Source organism: Prionailurus viverrinus, chromosome C1, assembly GCF_022837055.1.
Source record: "Prionailurus viverrinus isolate Anna chromosome C1, UM_Priviv_1.0, whole genome shotgun sequence".
NCBI lineage: Eukaryota > Metazoa > Chordata > Mammalia > Carnivora > Felidae > Prionailurus > Prionailurus viverrinus.
In genome coordinates this window covers 9300355-9321477 of record NC_062568.1, presented here as the reverse complement: position 1 = coordinate 9321477, position 21123 = coordinate 9300355, and the positions used below count along the sequence as shown (strand labels likewise).

At 46.3% G+C, this 21123-nt stretch overlaps 1 protein-coding gene across 2 annotated transcripts in view; it reads right to left on the bottom strand.

The window, feature by feature from the left end:
* Positions 1 to 258: 258 nt before the first annotated feature.
* WDFY1 (WD repeat and FYVE domain containing 1) overlaps positions 259 to 21123 on the bottom strand; it is a 46146-nt gene continuing 25281 nt past the window's right edge. For both annotated transcript variants that reach the window (XM_047870082.1, XM_047870083.1), the window contains exons 4-12: positions 19311 to 19365; positions 17559 to 17709; positions 15803 to 15915; positions 13903 to 14029; positions 12812 to 12917; positions 7463 to 7564; positions 5618 to 5748; positions 4442 to 4550; positions 259 to 3622 (exon numbers count right to left, since the gene is read on the bottom strand). In XM_047870082.1, the coding sequence (XP_047726038.1) occupies positions 3563 to 3622; positions 4442 to 4550; positions 5618 to 5748; positions 7463 to 7564; positions 12812 to 12917; positions 13903 to 14029; positions 15803 to 15915; positions 17559 to 17709; positions 19311 to 19365 (954 nt within the window). In that variant the 3' untranslated portion in view covers positions 259 to 3562. The remainder of the gene's footprint in view (positions 3623 to 4441; positions 4551 to 5617; positions 5749 to 7462; positions 7565 to 12811; positions 12918 to 13902; positions 14030 to 15802; positions 15916 to 17558; positions 17710 to 19310; positions 19366 to 21123) is intronic.

Here is a 21123-nt window from a genome sequence, read left to right as displayed (position 1 = left end):
CTGACACACTCATTACACGCTAGCACATCAGAGCACGCGGTATGGAGAAGGCAGGTGCTTTCAAGTCAGACAGACAGACAGGATCTTCTTGGTTTCCCCATCTGTAAAGCAGGGACAATAACGCCCTTCGGGAATGTTGGCAGATCAAAGAGCGTAACGTAGACAGAGCTCCCCGCACGCGCGCGCAGTGTGCTAGTAAGTAGCATTATTGCCCTATGTCCAGATCAACTGTAACAAAAGCTAAATTAAGCAACAGGGTAACAAGCAAGGAACATTTTATTGTGTATGCATATTCTCAAAAATAACACAAAAAAACAGAACCCACAAACAGGAGCAAAGGACAAAGTTTTCTAACTCTCTGGGACACACAGGGCACCATGTCTTATAGAAACGTAGCTAGTACAAGACAAAATGTACTAATCAACATTGCCCTTTGCTTCCCCAGTCAAAAAGGCTATAGAGTAAAACACTTTAAACTGTATTCTAATATAAATTTGTTGCACAATTAAACCTCAATTTACTCAAAGAGTTACTGTATAGTAAACTACAGAAAATAGAGTAGGCATTCAAATAATCTGCTCACAATTAACAATTAAGCAATAGACACTCGCATAAATACAGCATGTATTACTTATTTGTTAAACCTCACACTGATAATGAGCAGATGCTTTATCATGAATAGTAACTGGTTCCTTACATTTTAGGAGACACCAGATCCAGTAACGGAAGTAGAAAGTAATTTAATGAAAACTCATTTAAGAAAATATTTCCTTGGGTCTGAGTCACTATGGTATTTATTACATATTCAGGCCAGTTTCAACAGTTGAAAAATGTAGGTACTAGCAAACAGAATTCTTTAGGGAGAGAACCAAGTGATGCATTCGAGAGCACTATTTTTTGTTTACATCCTCCAGGCAGCAGGACAGAAGCAGGACATAGTAAACAGATTTACAGCGTACTGAATAACGTTTCCGGCTAATGCTACGCCGGTGTTTCTATCATTTGCGTTAAAAAGGGCAATTTTAGAACACATCTAGAATGAAGAATTGACATTTCCTTATCACATACATAACTAGATCTAAACGTGAGGATTTTCTCTAACATTCTGTACTTTTTAATCCCTATTTGTAGAAATTAGCGTGAATATTCAGGAATGGAAAAACCATAAACTGTTACTTGAAGAACTATTTTAAATGACCTGTTTAAGAGCAACGCAGTCAAAATAAGGCAATAACTAGAAGTCTAGCGGTATTTTCCTTATGTGCCCAGTCAGCAGAATTGAGAAAATAATTTTTGCCCACCTCTATAAAAATATTACCCCATTTGCTCCCTAGTAAGTAGTAGAGACAAGACAAGCCTGCCATGTGTGTTTTTAAAAAGAAAAGTGATTAACAGGCTCTGATGGAGACAGAAATCAATCGAAACATTCCTTCCTTTTCTGGATACCCCTCTCTAGTTCTTTGTTATATATGCCTTTCCTCCTTGGTGTATATTAGCTTAACCCCTTAGCAGGTGCTCTCACAACCTTATATTCCACTAGGTTTTCCATTAAGAATTTTTTACAGTAAAAAAAAAAAAAAAAGGCTGAAAGCTACGGCGTGATATTGTGCTGTCTACCATGGACACGATAAAATCACATTGGACAGAAGTTAAAGGCAAACAGAACCACAGCTCAGTACTCTTTAACACGGCCAGAAACAGATCATATACTATTTTCCTTTCAGGACTTCATGAAATCCCCAGGATAGCACCTTTGTACGAGCTGGACCATTAACTGAACGAAATCTAACATTCAATGCTGCCCTTTAAGATCCCACCCCTCAAGCTTTCTTCCAGGCTGTGTGAGTATCATATGTTTTGTAAAGAGCTTAAGAAATGTTATTAAAGGTGATATAACACAAAAATTATAAGGAGCAACAAAATCCTTCAGTCGTATTTCTGAAGGCAAGTCAATTTTTAATGCAGATCATTCTAGATCATTCTAGAATCCTTTCCTTATTATTTGCGTCACTTGGCCATTAAGATATCTTAGTTTAACTGCCTGCCTTAAACATTATAGTCCCTCTCAGCCGTTGTGAAAAAACAGATTTAGTCCCTTCGTGGTATCGCTCAGAACAACCACGCTGTCTTGATATGATCCCAACACAGTGACGCAGTAGTTTTTATCAGTACCCACCAGTAAGACTAACAAAAACACTGTTGCTCTCTACTTTCAAATCTGTCTTTCAGAAGAGTGGGCCTCTCTCCGCTCACTTGCACAGACCTGAACAGGTACGTGTACTACTGTAAAAACAAACAGTCCAAGAAATAAATACTGGAATATTAAAAGACAGGCTCCCCCTTCCCCACCTCTTCCCCATCCCGGTACTAAGTGGCCACAAACTTTTAAAATGCCATTTGACACGAGAGAATTCGCTGGTTGTTATGAACGTGATTTACAAGGTAGGAATGACCGTGCAGGACCTGGTGAACAACTGCTGCTCTGGGTTGCCCGTTCCCTTCTAGGAAATATTAACGATATTCCTCACAGCAAAGAGTCAACACAGTTTAAAAAGCTCTGGAGTTCTTTTCTGCGGTGTATATCAAATTGCCACAATATCACAGGGGCTCATCTTGGAACATGTGTCTTTTCGGAGGACTGCGCCGTTCCGTGGAACAGAACGATCACTTCCCTTCGCAGTCATGCTGGTAGCTGGGTGGGGTTTTCCATTTTCCATTGGTCGTTTCTGACTGTAGTGAGGCAGTCAGGCGGCTCGTGTGACTCCCACGTTAACAGCACCATAAATACGTTTTGTCCTCAGAGCACGTCTGGGGGAAAGGGAAGAAGGTGGGCTGCCCGGGTTAATCTAGAAATTTTACAGCTCGCTTAGTAACAACCGTGAAGGTTGGCCGTGGCATACGGTCTGGGAAGAGGAAGCAACGAATGTGCCAAACACCGAGGGCAGGTAACGGCCCTACCTGCCCAGAACAGGGATCCGTCAGAAGTTTGTCCAGAACTAAGTGCACAGGATCCTCCCACGCGGACAGTAAGGAAGGAGGGGCCCTCTGGGCTCTTGAGCTCCTGCTGCGCCCCTCAAGACGGAGAGAGCATGTTCTCCTCCCCGTGCTCCCTGCTCTGACGACAGAGCCACCGAAGCCGACAGAGCCACCGAAGCCCGCGGAGGGCCCGCGAGTCTGACGGAAGGGGGCTTGCACCCGGAACTGCTTTAACAAAGTTCTAAGCATTGGCGCTCTTTTGTTCAATAGTTTTTCCTCTGAAACTCGCATTTGCCCAGTCGCTCCTTCAGCACACACCAGCTCCCTGTTCACGAGGGAGCCTTACCGAGGTCACTCCTCTCTTTGGGGAACAACTACGACCAACTTTTTCCATGTTCGTCCCCACAGGTCGTGCCACAAGTGCCCCCAAACACAGGTGACGTGTTTTTCTTTTTTAAAAAAATGTTGCTTTGTCGTTTTGGCGGCTACTGGCCATTCCCGTGACGGGGACGGTGGCGCCATGGGGAACGGCTGCATTTGGTGAAGGGCGCCTCTGGGAAGGTGCAGGCCTCGCCCGGCTCCCGGATCAACACGGAGAAAACCCAGTTGCCAGACTGCAGCCCACCACAGGCGTCATGTCCCAAATCTGCAAGAGAGAGAAGACGCCAGCGAGGCAGTGCTCGTCACGGGCTCCGAAAGCAGAGCTCACGCTGCAAACGGCTGTTAAACTGGAAAAGGGGTCAAAGGAACTCACTCTCTCGTTCTTCTGCTATAAAACCTTCTCAAGATCTACAGTGACAAAAGCACACAAACCGCTCACTAAAATGTGAAAAAAGCTTGTAAGCGCTATCCTGTCACCTGAAGATTCCATCACAATGTTTGCTAGACATTTATTTTCATTTTTAATAAAAAGCCGACTGGGGAAAGCCCCTATTCTGAAGAATTAAGAGATAAAGCGTGTCATGATTTCACAACTCCAGAGTGGCACTGAGTCTAAAACGCTAGCTTTTAGTATCTGTGTCAGTGACCGAGGGATCGAAAGAAACAACGTGTGGTTATTTCTTACAAGTAGGAAACCTTCTGTCCAGGATCCCAGGACCACCAGCAAGGGAAGGACGACCGGCGGCAGGGGTCGGCTAAGGGGTCGGCTAAGGCGCAGAGGAGCTGCGAGGCAGGAACCCTGGGCAGATGGCCACACTGGGTGCCAGGCCCCACCAGCTACCCCGAGGATGGATGTGGTACAGGGAAACACCACCGGAAGGAGCCACCACCAAGGGCCTGGGGACTCACAAACACGCGACTTGTTACTCAGGGTTTTCAACTGGCTGCAGGTGGCATGGCTGCTTATAAAAAGGGAAGGCGAGCCGGCCGACCAGAAATGGGACGGACTAGAAGTCTTCCGTCCATGGCACGACCACGGAGCCATCTGCACGCACACGCTCGTCGGGACAACCAGGCAGATTACCTTTACGATGCGGTCGGTCCCACAGGTCACCATCAGTCCCCTGGCAACGTCCATGGACATGTGGGTAATGTTATGCTTTCCTTCATGGAAGGTTGCTAGAGAAGTCCGACTGACCAAGAGAAAAGAGACCACTGAAAGCTCAGCTGTTTCTAGAGCTAAGGAAAGCGTCTTCTTAGCAACATAAAGGAAACGAAACGCAATGATAGTGTCCACATTTGCTCCTCAAAATGTGCCTACAGTGAAGTTTATAATTAAAGGATGACAGAAGGCACGATCAGCTGCAAGACTGTTCTATAGAAGGTTTGGCAGAACTCCCCAGATAATGGATATGTATTGTTTTAGTGGGAAGGCTTATATATTCCTAGGCACTAAAAAAGCACTTTTAATAATGGCAGAGGAACTAGGGGCACCTCGGTTGGGCGTCTGACTTCAGCTCGGGTCAGGATCTCACGGTGCGTGGGTTCAAGCCCCGCGTGGGGCTCTGTGCCGACCGCTCGGAGCCTGGAGCCTGCTTCGGACTCTGTGTCTCCCTCTCTCTTTCCCCCTCCCCCACTCACGCTCTGTCACCGTCTCTCAAAAATGAATATACGTTAAAATTTATTATTTTTTTTTTTAAATAACACAGAGGGACTACACTGCATGAGATCCTGTCCTGTGGGTAAGACCCTGGCAGGGAGGCTGCAGGGGTCGAAGCTTCTCTGCGACCGGGAGCAGCCCTCGGGCGCTGGCTCTCACTCTGCCCCTGCGCCCGCAGCCTCAGTCTCCTCGGGAACGAACTGACCCCAGCAATGCTGCACTCGCCTTTCAACTTGGGGCTCTGCCACGGTTTGCCAGTCTAGAACTTTCTAAGATGATTCAAAGGTAAGGGAAAGAAAATTAAATTTCCAAGCACAGGAGAGCAAAGCTTGGAGCACGGGATGGACCGGCTCAGCCACCGCATCAGTGCGTGCGTGGCCTTGACCCTGCGCACCGCCCTGCGTGGTGCGGGGGCTCGAGAACGTCCCTCTGCTCAACTGCTCAACTCCCACGGTGTTTGGGAGAAATCTGCCTAGGGCCGTAGGGCGAGGGCCGACGGGCTTCCTCAGAAACTCTTCACGGAGCTGGGAAGGGGCGAACATCTCTCAGACTGCTTCCCCCTGCAGGTGCACAGTAAGACAGAGACACGCGAACACTCACTCCTCGTCTTTGATGGAGTCGTAGCAGGAATCACACACGCGGACTTGGAACTCGAAGCCCATGACGGGGTAGCTGGAGCGCTTGCTGCTGCACTTGCCGCAGACAGCCTGCCCGCACTTCCTGCAGTGATGCTTGGGGGGGACCGGGAGGAGGAAAAGGAGGAGGTTAACGTTTGCTTCCGCTTCGGGGCTCCCGGTTTCCCTTCGGGGGAGGGGGATGGGAGCGGGGTAGACGGGCCAATCTCGACACTTGTCAAGGAATTCCAAATCTCCTTGCTTTACTGGTCAAATACAGCTTTCGATTCAGTCATATCATCTGTCTGGATGTCAACAAACGACATTACTAAAACCAACTTCAAGTTCGTTTAGGAGCTTAAACGACTAGAGGTGTCGGAGGAAAAACAAAATCTATTCCTACGTCAGTCAGAGAAAAGCTTTGAAATAAGGTAACGTGCCCTCATTAAGAAATAAATATCCATAATCATATGTTTTACTATTTCTTTTAATCTTCCAAACTGTGATTCTGGAAATAAGGCTCGAGAACATTCAAAACAGACCAGTTATTATTAACTTCGACATATTCTCTTCCTACTAAAGGTTTAGTGACCTGTACCTTTCCTCTCTCCATTCATAAGATGGAAATTAATGTCTTCACGTTTCCTGTAGAAGGAGGGGTTATCTCCCCCATCAGTTACAACGCACTTGTTACCACCAGACACATGTTGTAGGAAACAGGCCAAAGATGGAATTCAGATTCCATTTCAAAGCATCAGAATGTTATCCAGGTGCTAAAATCACCCATGTTACCTGCCAGTCTCATATTAGACCTTGCGGCAGCGTAGTTTTCTAAGTAAAATTAAAGAAAGTTCATTAATACACACAAACTTTAGGCCAGTCCCTCATAGAGGTGCTAAGAAATAAAATCAGCATTCTTTTGTACTTACCTGCACAAATTCATATTCAATCTTTGTGCACTACCTTCATGGTTGCTGTAGAAATATGTTTTTTTTGGTAGAACTTTAGAATTACATGAATACTCAGTGATAAGAGCATCTTTGAAAGCTATAGGCTATTCAGGGGGCGCCTGGGTGGCACAGTCGGTTAAGCGTCCGACTTCAGCCAGGTCACGATCTCGCGGTCCGGGAGTTCGAGCCCCGCATCGGGCTCTGGGCTGATGGCTCAGAGCCTGGAGCCTGTTTCCGATTCTGTGTCTCCCTCTCTCTCTGCCCCTCCCCCGTTCATGCTCTCTCTCTGTCCCAAAAATAAATAAACGTTGAAAAAAAAAATTAAAAAAAAAAAAAAAAAAAAAAGAAAGCTATAGGCTATTCAGGACATGTTTCTTTAATTAGAAAAAAAAAAAAGTACCAGAAACATGTTTAGTAAAAATGTTCGGGTACACTTATATGGGACAATTTATGACTAATTTAAATTCCTAGTGTCAGAGTATTCCAACGAGGGCCAAACTGTCACATGTCTTTAACAAACCGCAGAAGCATAAGGCTTCCAGTCATATGACCTGCTTCATTCTAATTCTGTGCCTGGCTCGCATGGGATGCTGACGTTAACAAGCAATTCTCCTAGACTGAAGGATCTCTCGTGTAGCTGCAAGAGGCACTCAGTGTTTTCTTGTGCATTCCTGATTTTCCAACGCAGAATAAAGCGACAGCACAGCTGGCCCCAGGAAAGGTCCCACTCGCTGTGAGTTACACAGAGACCGTGATATCAAAAACACAGGGGTTCGCAGCGTTTACAGGAAGAAGCAGGATTCCAAACAAAATGACGGACTAATACCGCAAATAACAAGATGCACGATTAACCTAGCAACAACTCAGCGTTGGCTACTCACCTGTCTCAACCCCAGTGTCTTTGTGTCCCACATCTGTTTTATGTTCCAGAAAAAGGGCTGCTCGCATTTCTGACAAGAATCACTCTCTAACCACTGAGGAGCCTGGGGGAGGAGAAAGTCAAAGCCACCATTAGAGCATCTCCATGTTGACTAGGATTTCTCAGGTTACTGATACAACAGTTCTAGACCTTGTTGGTGCTGGCCAACAAGGAATTTAAAAAAAATTCCTCAGTACATCATAGCGGTTGCCATATTCAATACCACCTGCGTTCAGTAATCTTTATCATCTTGGCAATGTTTACAGGACTGTCCGGTTTTTAATCTGTAGACAGGAAGGGGTAATTCAGTTTTCACTGGGAACTCCTAAGGGATGTCTTCGTAGATTTCTGTGCCAGAGTTGCTGAATATCGAAATCCCACTGAGCGAAAACCCACTTCTTGCAGAATCTGGGGGATGACCACCTGGGAAGTCTTGTGGGGTCACATCTTCCGGGGGCAGCTCCTGTCAGGCAGATTTGCCAGCCGCTCCCATGAGCGGCTACCCTCCCGCAGGCACACGCACCGTCGGCACACCTCTGCCCCAGCACCGTGCTCTCTGGACTGTAATCCTATATGCACGTCTCGTTTCTCCCCATGAGCCTGTCATTCACTGCTCTTACTCGTCCTGATGTATGGACAGCCTGTCCCAGAGCAGGTCCCCAATGAATTTTTATTAAAACAGGATGATTAACAGTCTTGATGTCACTTTAACCAGAACTTAGAAAGTACTGCTCTAGACAAACCATTAGATTGTACCCGATTACAGGATGAAACTGTTAAAAGCCATTTATGAACCTCAATCACTTGTCATTACATATGTGCGATACAAAGAGGAGAGAACACGAATTTCTGTCAGGCCAAAGACTGCGAAAAAATGATTCTTTCTTGATCTTGAAAGTGCACACTCCATGGGGCGCCTGGGTGGCGCGGTCGGTTAAGCGTCCGACTTCAGCCAGGTCACGATCTCGCGGTCCCTGAGTTCGAGCCCCGCGTCAGGCTCTGGGCTGATGGCTCAGAGCCTGGAGCCGGTTTCCAATTCTGTGTCTCCCTCTCTCTCTGCCCCTCCCCCGTTCATGCTCTCTCTCTGTCCCAAAAATAAATAAACGTTGAAAAAAAAAAAATTAAAAAAAAAAAAAAAAAAAAAAAGAAAGTGCACACTCCAGAAAAATACACCTGGTGAGAGGAGACCATGATGGGAGAATGGCGGACCCCGCATTGCACCGGCCCCACCGACCCTTCTAAAGCAGTCAGTAAGACGGAGAGCCTCCAAGATTGAAGCCGGGACTTCTGGGGGCTAAGAACAAGTGTCTCTGCGTCCTTTTTTGCTTCCTATTGCTTCAGGACTTTGGGCTTTCCTGTTTCTTACTTTAGATACGTCGCAAGAAATAACTTCTGCAAAGGACTTTCTGGAGGGTGGGGAGCACCACAAATAGCACGAAGTGGGCTCGGACAGAAGACAGGTTTCTCTGGATAACCGGAGAAATACTGGAAAGAAGGGAAGGCGAAGAAAAGGGTGACAGAGACGTGCACCCACGTGGGAAGGAGGATGGCCTTGCTGCAGAATTACCTCTTCCGCTTCTGTGATCAACAGAAGTGGGGGCGGGGGTACGGTGGCTGGGGAACACTGCTCGGGAGCAAGGCCCCTGAGGGAGGACACGGGCGACATGGCGGGTCATGCCACCCACGGCATGGTGATGTCTGTCCGCGGGGAGGGGAAGCAGGTGCCGCTGCCTGGGCTCGGGTCCGGGACGCATGCGGCACCACACACCCGTGGAAGAAAGCTCAGGATGTCTTGACAGCAGCAATATCCAATATCCCCGCAGGAGCACCCGCCTCCTGAGGTGGGGGAGGGGGGCGAGTCCACGCATGGGAAGCGCGTGCATGGGGCCTGGCGTCCCAAGTGCCCCAGGAGTCCGGGCGGGGCACCAAGTAATTCTTGTGCCCGACGCCACCTGATTTTCAACACAACCCGAGGAGACACGCAGCAGCGACACCGCCACGGTGTGAGCAAAGAGACCGTGGCTCTGGGGGCAAAGCGGCCGTAGGGGACTAGTGCGTAGCTGGCCATCTAGGACACCCTAGCTCGCCCGCCGCACTCGACACAGCATCCCCGAATGGGTCTTCTCTCTTTGAACGTGAGGCTCTCCGCACGTGGTTCTGGGGCGTGGCCACACTCCAGCCGAGCCCTGACCCTCAGGAACATACAATTCTGTCCAGGGGCTTAGGAAAGAACATTCCTTGACTGAGCTGGGGTGGGGAGAGGGGCTCCAGGGAAGAAAGGTATGCTTTCCGAAACTTCAGATGACACACAAAAGACAAAATCAGAAGTAAACAGGCTTTCTGGAGCGTTTTGTTGTAAGAAGCACCCGCAACTTTCTTTCTTTTAATAGGATACAGTGCTATGCTCCAAGCTATCAGGAACCATCCTGTTCTGTGCTTATTCTCTAAAGGGAATTTTTTTTTTCTTTCCTGAGAAGAGCAGAAGAGAACGCTAATCAAGCACTGTTTCGCTCTTCCTTACATCCTGTTCCATCTGCCTGTGCTGCACAAAAGGCGCGACGTAACGAGAATAATCCCCGACGCAGCTATTACCAACTGTTGCAATAATCTGCATGGTACTAATGTGCACCATATTGAACATCCTGCGATCTACTAGTTTAAAATAAGGTTCTCTTTTGAAGTGGGTTCATTCTAATTATTACTTACTCGTTTATATTGCAGGTCAACTTCCAGAAAGGAGCCCCACTAATTACGAGCTAGCAAGGGGGCAAATCTCCTTTCAGCCTGCCCCAATCAGTATTTCCCAGTGACTCAGTAAGAAATTCCAAGCAGCGTGGGGCTAGAGAATCTGGGACTAATTCTGTGTGCCCCTGCCTAAGGAAGACTTATAAATTGTACAAACCCTAACTCCAGGGCCAGAACCTTCTGTATCTGTGGGCTGTTTCCCTTTGCACTATACTCAGCTGGTTTAAAAAAAAAAAAAAAAAAGAGACAGAGACACTACTAAAAACAATGCATCTTTTTGACCCAATTTGCTTCCCCACCAACACTGTCAACTACTGAGAGAGAGAAGCTTGCAGAGCGTGACGTGGAACCCGCCAGCATGCATGTGATCGGGGGGAATCTTCCACAAATGACTGAAAAGAGACGCGCCTACAAAGGAAGCATCCTGGGCGATGTCTTTTCTTTCCCTAGACGTACAAATGAACTCCACAACCGTGTACCCTTGAAGGGGAGAATCCTGTTTTTATTTTGTTAACTACTTCTTTCTAAAAGAATTTGCCAAGGATGAGAATAGTGGACTGAAATCCAAGTGGGTGAGCTCTTAGAAGACGCTCCGGCAGCACTGGCCCCAGGCGTCGCCCTCCCACGCGACCCCGGGAACACAGCCTCTGGTCTGTGCGCTCAGAATAAGACTGAAATACAACGGGCCAAGAGTCCAGGAAATTGAGCAGTATGCTAGGTGTTCGCTCTTGATGCCCGCGAGAGCAGCTACTGGAAAACACAGTTAAAATAAATCTTTGCAAGGAAAACTGTATGTAATATTATGCCAACGTTATAGATAATTAATAACAAGTCAGCTTAAGCCTTACCAAAATATTTTGCCGACTCTTAAGATTTTCTGTTTGGTCTCACAAGTTTACTAAAAAAGGTGACAATCACTACTTCACGTTATGAACTCCGTTTTATTACTTACGGGGATAGTCTGTTTCCCTCAGGAGATTACAAGCTTCTTGCAGGCAAGAAGACATCGAGAGCATGGTAGCCGTAAAGTCTGGAAATGAGTCACATCGTGACTGTTTTTTTAATAAACTGAACCCCCCGGATTACGTCTTCTGTGGCACGTGTGGTACAAGTCACGCGCAGAATCCGGTGGGACGGTGGCATCCCAACCAACGGGGCCCAGCACACGGGCCTCCGCGCTGGATACAGGACAGCGCCCTGAGCAAACCACGTGACCTCACACCACGCAGTAGGCAGTGCCATGCAGGAGCGGCAAGCCCTCGTTTCCAGGCATCAGAGCCACCCTCGAGGGGCTCAGTAAATGTTTCTGAAGTTGAAATGGAGTCCTCGGTCCCTCAACTCTAAAATCTTCTCTTTTGAGTCAACAAAAAGTCAGCTCTTCTGCTACTTACATCACAGGTTGGAAAAGACAGGTAATACCCACGCTGGCAGACGTGAGAATGGAAATCCTGCCTGGAAGTCATCTGACAACATCCATAAAAAGCATTAAGAACGTACACATCTCCTGTCCCGCAGGGTCTACTTTCAGAAATTTGTCTGAACGAAACAGCTGAACAATCATACAATGACGAGGTCATGAATGTTCACTGCAGCATTGTTTAAAATAGAAAAAAAAGACAGAGTTGCCCACAGGTGAGAGGACAGACTGGCGGTTGCCAGAGGAGCTGGTGGAGAGAGGGTGCGATGGGTGACGGGGGTCAAAAGGTACCAACTTCCAGGTTGTCAAAGAAGCAAGTCCTGGGGAGTTGAGGTACAGCCAGGAGGCTGAAACCGCGCTGAGTACTTTGAAGTCACTGACAGGGTGACTCGCGCAAGTTCTCGTCACAAGAAACAAAGATTTGCAACTGCGGTGGCGGATGCTAACCGGACTCAGTGCGGTGATCGTTCCCGATATGTGCGAATGCCGAATCACTACACTGTACCCCTGAAGCTAATACAGTGATATACATTGACTATTTCTCAATTAAAAAAAAAAAAAGACAGCGAGTTTGTTTAGACAGAGTATCCGTCTAAAGAACCAGAAGCGGCTTTAGAAGGTGTCATCGGATGACTCTACTTCACGGAAGAGTGAACAGAGAAACGACGACACTCCTCTAAACGAGGCCCCACAACTCGTTAGCCGCGCAAACCAATCAGAACTCAGGTCTGCTGAAAACAACACTACGTGGACACCACCCGGTAGAAAATAAAAGCAGAGAACAGTGACATACTTCCCCAGGGAGACGAAAAGCACCTTGCTGCATCCCTCTCCCAGCATCCACTGACAGGGACGCTGTGGCGCCCACTTCGCGCCCAGCGGCACCGGGGACCGTCTCCAGGCTGAAAACAGCCTTCGTGCAGTCTGCGGGCAGTGCCGGTCACCGTGGAAACCCTCTAACGGGCAGGCGTGCAGTGCAAAGTGACACGCGGGAGCCCGTCAGGCGACAACCAACGAGGACGAGGGCGCAGAGCGGGGCTGTGCTAGTCAGCACTGGCAGCCGGCAGGGTGGGAACCCAAGAAGCCAGCCTGTAGGGGGGGGAGGGGGGGGGCCCTTCCACATCAGCCTCGTCTTGCTCGTTGCCTTACCTCCTCTCTGCTAACGTCCATGTTCCACACTGCGATTCCGCCATCCGACGAACAGGAGACGAGCTGCCTTGTGAGCTGAAGGTAACACAGGGACTGCACCCTGTCACTGCAAACAACACACATCGGTCACTTGTCTCGACGTGGAAAAACACAGGCTCAAATCTCGCCCCTCGTTGGAACCAGCAACCGGCATTTTGCCACTTTCAGGTACGGTAATGTGGCCTCTGGCATACACTTTAGTCAGATGATGTGTAATGACTCTGTAACTTCCTATACGGCACCAGAGTTTCCACGAAAGAAACACTACTTTCAAATCAGTCATTCAGCATCGCAGGCCACAGAGAAGACGATGGCTACAGTCCTCTGGGCCAATCCCTGTGGTCCATTCCTTTTCGGGGGCGCAAGATTCACCTACTTGTTCATAACGAAGAGCAAGGAGGGGTGACGCCCTTACTGGAACCCAACCCGGAAACAATCTCCTGACCTACAGACTTGTGTGAAGGATCGTTCCTCGGCTACTGTGCAACCCGACTCTGCTTACAGTGGACAGCAACAGCCTACCCGAGAGCGAGGAAAGGAAAGGCCAGTGTCCTCTTCCTCTGAACACTAGAAGGCAAGAACCTGAGTAATGCGACATCATGGCTCAGGTGACGGGGCCTGTGTCAAACCACACCCGCACATTACTTTTCAGAATAACCAAACCGGTTAGGCATCCAGTTCCAGACTGGCTTAGCATGGCATTCTGTGCAAGCTTCCCCGGCCAAAGTTCTCACCCGCAGTCCTTAACCCACCTGTGCCCTAAGCAGATATTTCAAGAGGGTGACTCCTTGGGTCAGACAGGTGGCAAGTGCTCTTTGGACAAAGAAGGAAGAAGACTCTGGGCTCTTTTTTTTTGGGGGGGGGGGGCGTCTATAACACCAGACACGCAGGGCTAACAGAAAAGCAGTCCAAGTTAAAAGTGGACAGAGTGAGCCCCAGCATATGGCTGCCTTCACAGATGGGAGTTTGGAAAACAGAGTATCAGAATACTAATACTGCCCCGCCTCCCCCACACTCAGATTCTTTCCCCACCCCCACCAACAGTCACGCACTGGTGGCCCTGCAGCAGCAGGGTGCGGCCTTTCCTTCCTCCGATGTCCCACATGATGATGCTGTTGTCAGAGGCTCCCGAGAAGAGTAACCGCTGAATAGGGTCCCACCAGAGGCAGGCGATGCTACCTACGGTGAGAAAGAGGAGAGGTGAAGTACAGCCCTGCACCTGCATATACACGTTCAACAGCCAGACCGAACTAGGCCCGGCTGAGCCCCCGAGTAAAACCGTATCTTTGTTGTGCGAAAGGGCCTTCAACACTTTATCACGAGTCACGGAGAAGACACGGCACACCTATCACCCAGAGTTACAAGACAGTGATCTGCAGTTGTACATCAAACTACTTTGAACACAAAGATGTTCAAGGAATTTTTCTTTGTTCTGTACCAAAAAAAAAAAAAAAAATGATACATATTTATGAAGGGTTAGTTCAGAAAAAGCTTTTGAGGGGAAAAAATAAAAGCGGACAATATTCAATGAGAAAAGACAGTGAAGATTACTGTGGTCAACTTAGGGAAGATAAATATCTAGATTATTCCAGGTTGCCGGGGCCTTGCAGGTGTCTTACCTCAAGATGCATATGTGTAAGGAAATTAAGTTAAGGGTCTCAGAAAACAAAATGGTCTGCACACAATTATGCCTTCTATATTGGCTAAACTTAACAAATTTGATACCCTTGAGAAATCTTTCTACAGTTTTCTCTTTCAACAGATTTCTCTCTCGGTGGTTCTATTGATTACTGCTTGCCTAGAAAAAGTTGTCAACAAACTTAATAAAACCGAGCCAGTCACCCAAGTTAACGCTTCTGGCAGGTATAGAGAAAACCGATGAAGTCCCATTCAAAAGCAAACAACGGAAACTAGTTTCTCACAGAGACTTAGCATAAGTGAAAAAAAGAAGCGTTCTGCAAAACTGGCTTCAGGGAACAATTGTGCATAACTCCTGACCCTATTTAATGCTGTGCCCTGTACACTTCACTGGAGGCCTGACAGCAGATAAACATGGTCCTTCGCTATAAACACTACTAAGCAGTCCCCAGAACCCCGTCTGTCCTTAGCAACCCAGAGAACACTCAGGAGCCTGGGGACCATGAGACCATTAGTCATAAACACAAGTGGTTTCCTTAGGGGCTGTGCCTTCCTGCCCGAATACGTTCTAACTTACTTACCCCCCTTTGCTCTACAAGATCCCCCATCTGACAGACTCATTTTCACTCAAATACATTCGCTAGAAAGCACAGAGTATAGAGTGTATTTAACGGAGGATACCTAAAACACTATTTTCATAAGTAAGTTCATCATTAGTTCTTTCAACAGATCCCCCATTCTTCCATTGAAACCAGACGGTGCTCGAGTGTCTAATTTGTTACCCAAAATGGCCAAGTGAGTTTTAGAACTCTTCCTAGAGCCTGACCAACTCACCGCACTGTAGAAATGATAAAATCCCACCCATTCTTTCCCCTCCGTCGCTAACCAAGCAGAAGCAGAACAGCCCAGACATCTCTCCTAATTGTATTGTCTCCCAGCTCTTGTTCAGTGCCCTAGAAACTGACAAATTAAAAAAAAAAAAAAAAAAAAAAAAAAAACCAACATTCTTCCAAAGGTCTTACCATTTATACGAATTTTAAAAGATCTTCTGAAAATAATTTAATTTAAAAAAACAAACAAAATAGACAGTATTATCCACATGAACCATCTGGACAGGGTTTTGACGACACGGAACCCAGCCCAAGAGCCTACTTACAGTTAGCCTTCACTCTTTTAGATCTATATCCCACAGCTGGCTAATCAAACCGGAACCGACAGGTCATAGGAGCTGATCATTCACGAAGCCCCAGGGCCGAGAACTAAATCCGGATGCCCAGATTAGGTGAAGAACCCGTGGGTGATCACACAGCCTACCTTCATGTCCTTTGAGGGTTGTAATAACTGAACAGGAGTTCTGTTCAAGCTTCAGCAGGGTGATCTGCCCAGAGTAATCGCCAACAAAAGCATACTGAGTATCATAATCATATCTGTGGAGAAGCAGTCAAGGATATATAACACAATCCATCCGAAAGTTGTAAAATTGAACAATGTGCCCTTTAAGGAAGTAAGCACAAGCCTAAAACTATGAGACAAAGAAATACCCAACTGAAATTCGGGCAACACATATTTAAAAAAAAAAAAAAAAAAAAAAAAGGCTTTTCAAGGTGGAATTCTTGGGAAAATTAATATTCATTTGACAAGAATTCACTGAGGTCCTGTTACTATTCCAGCCAATACTCTAGGGTATTGAAAAAAAAAAAAAGATAAGAGCTGACAGAGAAGACAGACATGAAAACAAGTAGTCATAATCAAACTGTAATTAAGTACAAAAAGGAAAACACTCAATAATGAAAACAGCAAGAAAGAACTGGAACAAAATGGCTATTTATGAAATATCTCTGGAAATAATGTAAAACTCGTAGCAAATACGGACACGAACCCATCTTTCTTTTGGCCTGGATGAGACAGCTTGAAGTGCAGAGGATGATTCATTTTAAATCGCCGTGGAGAGTTTTAATCATCCAAAATGCAGTTATTTGAACAGCAGTAAATTTAAATTTCAAAAATACACGAACCATTGACAGCAACTCACTACTTTCTCGGTCACTTAATGGCCATAGAAACCGGTGGCCGAGCAGCAGTTTAAAACACATCAGGCTGCCCATTGCTTCAGTGCCAAAACACAGGTCAAGAAGAACAGCACAGCCTGGGCTGTGCCTTTGTGCTTCTGCACCATTTTCTTGCAATCCATATGAGAAGCCTACCCACGACAGAAACACTTCCTTAGCACAGGACGAATCAAAGTATTTTTCCCTTATCTGAATCTCAAATGTATGGGACTGCTTTGAATGCTTATTTTAAAGACCTCATGCTGTGCATTCATTTGTAGCAAACATTTTTCATAAAGGCTTTCCATGGAAAAAAGGGATTTACCGCGCCAGACATCCAACTCTGGAAAAGGAACTACTCTGGGGTATTTGCCTGTTGACAGCCTTGAGCGCACCGTCCCTGAGATACACCGCTGCCACGGGTCGCCTGTAAGGGCAAATTCTACAGGAAACAAGTTCCAGACAGTAGTAGAAAACTGTGAAAGCAGCAATTTGTTAGCGTTCTGAGGACCCTAAGGCATCTCTGAGAATATTAAATGGATTATGAACCCCCTCCACATACACGCCGACCAACTATAAAACTCCCTTAAGTCCATTTATGAACTCCAGGGTCACAAATCCTTATTATATTCTTTCAGGGTCTGCGAATGATCGAATAAAAGATCAACCCCCTTTTCGTTTTTCTTTATTCAACAAAAAGGTCTTTATTCTCACCTTGAAATGCAAAGGAATGAGGGGGTGAGAGGGGTTGATGAAGGAGCTTTAGGTTTCCAAGGTTTTGTATTAAAAACAGACAGTACTTCCCGGCAGAGAACGGCAATTCATCTGATAATGATTTTTAGTAAACCAACCAACTCTATACCAAAGAAACGCGGACACAGAACTTCTTGGATTTTATGTGAAGTACGCAGGAATCGCTCACTCTCTCTGGATCTCAACCGCCAATTCACGATCAGATTTGAAACGAACTGCCGTGACGAGGAGGCGCCGGGCAGGGGAAGGGCCCGCCCGCTGAAGGATACTGTAAACACGAAGCCCAGGAAGTGAAGAAGTGCCTCCCGAGCATGTTCCCGCTGCGGGTGCACATCCAGCTGACGCACTTGTCGTGGCCGGTGCTGATCACCCACTCGGCAGCCATGCTGAAGATAATCGCAGACACTCGGTTCTGATGAGCTGCGGGAACACAAAGGGAAGTCTGCGCCCTTCACGAAGAAACGTGACCTTCCGAATCCGAACGGAGGCGCGCGCCTTCTCCAGCAGGCTGGCCTGGGGGCTCACGGTCTCAATTACCCTACCACGGAAACGCCCGGGCTCCGTGAGCCAGCTTTCAGATGACCTTCCCAGCCCCAGCTCAGCACCACACACTTGCTTTCCGTGGCCCAGCTGCCCTGTGTCCCTACTTGGGCGGACGATGGGAAGCACAGCTCACTGAAGACTGATGCTCAAGAGGGATTCCAACAACAGATCAAAGAACAGACTTTTTTTTTTTGGCTGTACTCGAGAGAACAAACATTTTTCCTTTGCTATTAATTATCAGTCCCATATGGAATGCGGTAGTCTTTTCTTAAAGGAACAATGTTTTTTTATAGTCTATCACCTTAGTACTTTGACCATTTAGAAAACACTGACATTGTGAGCAGGAGAAGTTCCATTTTCTGAAATTAAAAAATAGTGCAAGCATTTTGATTCTGGAATATTTTCTGTTTGTCTGAAACTTTTTGTTATTTATAAAGACAAAGTGTTTGTGGAGTTCTGTATTCCAAAATAACAGCTGAGAAAAAGGAAGGCATTCTATCATGTGACCTGTCAAATACTTTCGTTTCCAGGTTGATTGCAAGCCACGCTAGGGCAGTAACCTGTCTAGTCTACTTCATCTAGTATAGGACCTGGTATGCAGCAGGTGTTTAATAAATGCCCAGTCTGATGAATGAAGTTAGAGGCTGGACAGAGAAACGGTTTGACCTTGCTCTCAGCTGTACAGGCTGCTTCAAAAGAATTGAGGGACTCTTTCTCATACATTAATTCAAAAACACTACAACTCTATGAGTATATGGGCAAAATCATCAACAGACATTCATAAAAGATCACAAATGATCAACCCTAAATAAAGCTTAAGTAACTTTTAAATTGAGAACTTTTGACTATCAAACTGGCAAAAAACATTTGTAAGAGCAATGTCGTACAGACTTGATGAACAGATACTTTCAGCTACTCGTGGGACTGTAAAAATTCACACTATTGCTGGGAAGAAGTTTGTAAAAGAAATCTAGAGCATTAAAAAACTTGTTTGAGCCAGCTACTCCATTTTTAGGCATTTGTCTTAAATAGAAGTAACCCAGGGCTAGGGGATTAGCGTCAGAATAATAGTCAAGACACACACACACACACACACACACACACACACACACACACCTGTGTATGTGTGCGTGTGCGCGTGTGAATGTTTCATAGGCTCACCTACGTATATATACCCTGTCATACAGGTCATTGTGTGTTAGCAAAAAATGGAAGCACTACCCATGCTCCAAAATCGAAGAATGGGTAAATTAAATCTGATCATGCACCCAATGGAACAGTATACAAAATTTTGAACGGGGATAAGCAGGAAAGGATGGTAAATATCTCTAAGAGTTAATAGCCTCCTGTATAATTGGGGAAACACCACTAAAAAGTTCACGTGAAACCTAATTTTGATCATAAGAGGCAGTGTTCTAGTTTTGTGTGCGTCTATCTACACACATATATATGTAAGTATGTGTGTGTATCATAATTACCTGGGTAAGTCTTGATAAAGTTCATTTTATTAAAATCTTCAGAAACATGAAATTCCTAAAAGTAAACACATGCAATAAGAAAACAGTCATGGTTTTAAAAACAGGAACTTAACTTTCAAAACAAAGGAAAATCCAAACCTAGCTATGGCCAGAGGTGGGACTCGAGATTAACTCTAGAAGAATACTATGGAACTGCTTCTTTCATCAGGCTTGTCCTCAGGCCACTAGTTCTTTTGGGGAGCACACCGAATACGGAAGGTGCTGCGGACCAGCACAGTATTTTTCTGCAGTTCTCCCTCTGTGAGTGAGAGCTTTGTATTCCTTCTCCCTCCGCCGCAGAGGAGGACTTGTTAATTTTGCAGTCCTGGTTACGCTGAGCATTCCTCAAGATGACGTCCGTAAAGCAAAATTACAAAGACCCATTATGAACAGAGTTCTCAGCTACACTGAAAATATGGCATTGGGTACCTCACCAATGTAAGGGGGAAATTACATATATTTCATATAGAACACGTACAAAAAAAAGGAAGTGTAGTGGTTGTGGGTGGTTTGCTTTTTTAAAATACCCTGTATCTTCCTAATTTTTTATAGACAGGGCAATACTTTATAAGTAGGAAAAAATAAGAGTATATACTTGTTAATGAAAAAATCACCTTCAGCATAAAACGAAGACACAACTCTAAAGAGAAAGCACTATGAATTCTATTGATCGATGCTAAGTGATAAGTTCCTAAGGCTCTAAGTAACATGGACATTGTGAATTGTTGACAAAAAGAAAAAAAAAACTCACAAAGGAATACTGATCCCTTGCTCTCCATCTTGGTATTGGAAAGTACAAAAATGTACCAGTATATATTACCATATATGTGTGTGTGTGTGTGTGTGTGTGTGTGTGTGTGTGTGTGTGTTCATATATGTACTATAATATATATTATATATCCTCAGATGTAAGATAATATATATAATATACAGTATATATGCCCAGTATAAATGTACTAGTATATATCACTGTATATATACTCATCTGTATTGGGTGGAAAATCAACAGATCATGTGCTAATGAACAGTAAACCGGATTCACATTGCCCCTTTGCACTGAAGAGCTGTGTGTTTTTTCTGTGCTGTTCTATAATCTACCCCTGAACCGGGAGCCACAAGAAGGGTCCCTGGAGAAATCAATGTGCAACCACTGCCACCACTGGAGAAATTATTTGTGCTTTGTGGCTTCTGGTTACACACGTGCATGCCCATTGCCACGGTATTCCTATAAAATTTTCAGGACAGAAACGAGAACACTCGCATTTACGGCTCCGTGAGGCATTCACCGCAGCCCCAGACTGACGGGCAAGGAGCTGAGCACGCCTGACCCTGCCCGCCGCTGAGTGAACTGCTTGGGCAGGGGGCCTGTCCTTTCCACCGGCTTCTTCCTCCCTGGCTCTTCCACACACTCGAGGCCTCTTATCTTTTCGTTTCAAAACCAAAACAAGCAAAAAACCAACAAAACTGTTTTTAACAATCTTCCGACTTTCTTCGGCCCCTTCTCTGAGATCAGCCCACACTGGCTGCCCTCGGGCCCTCCAGCTGCTCTCTCCTGGTCATTCTTCCACCCACCGCCCTCACGGCACTGCCACCACTACAGAGAAAGGGCTTTCCCTTCCTGGGATGTCCCCAGGGTCATCTTCCAGGCCTGACCTCATCCTCTCTCTGCTGCACCTGACAGTTACTCACCCCCATGTGAACTTCCCTGCCCCTCTGCCTTCCACGGCCACAGCGTCCTCTCTGGCTGTCCTCCAGCTCTGCCCATTCTGCCTCC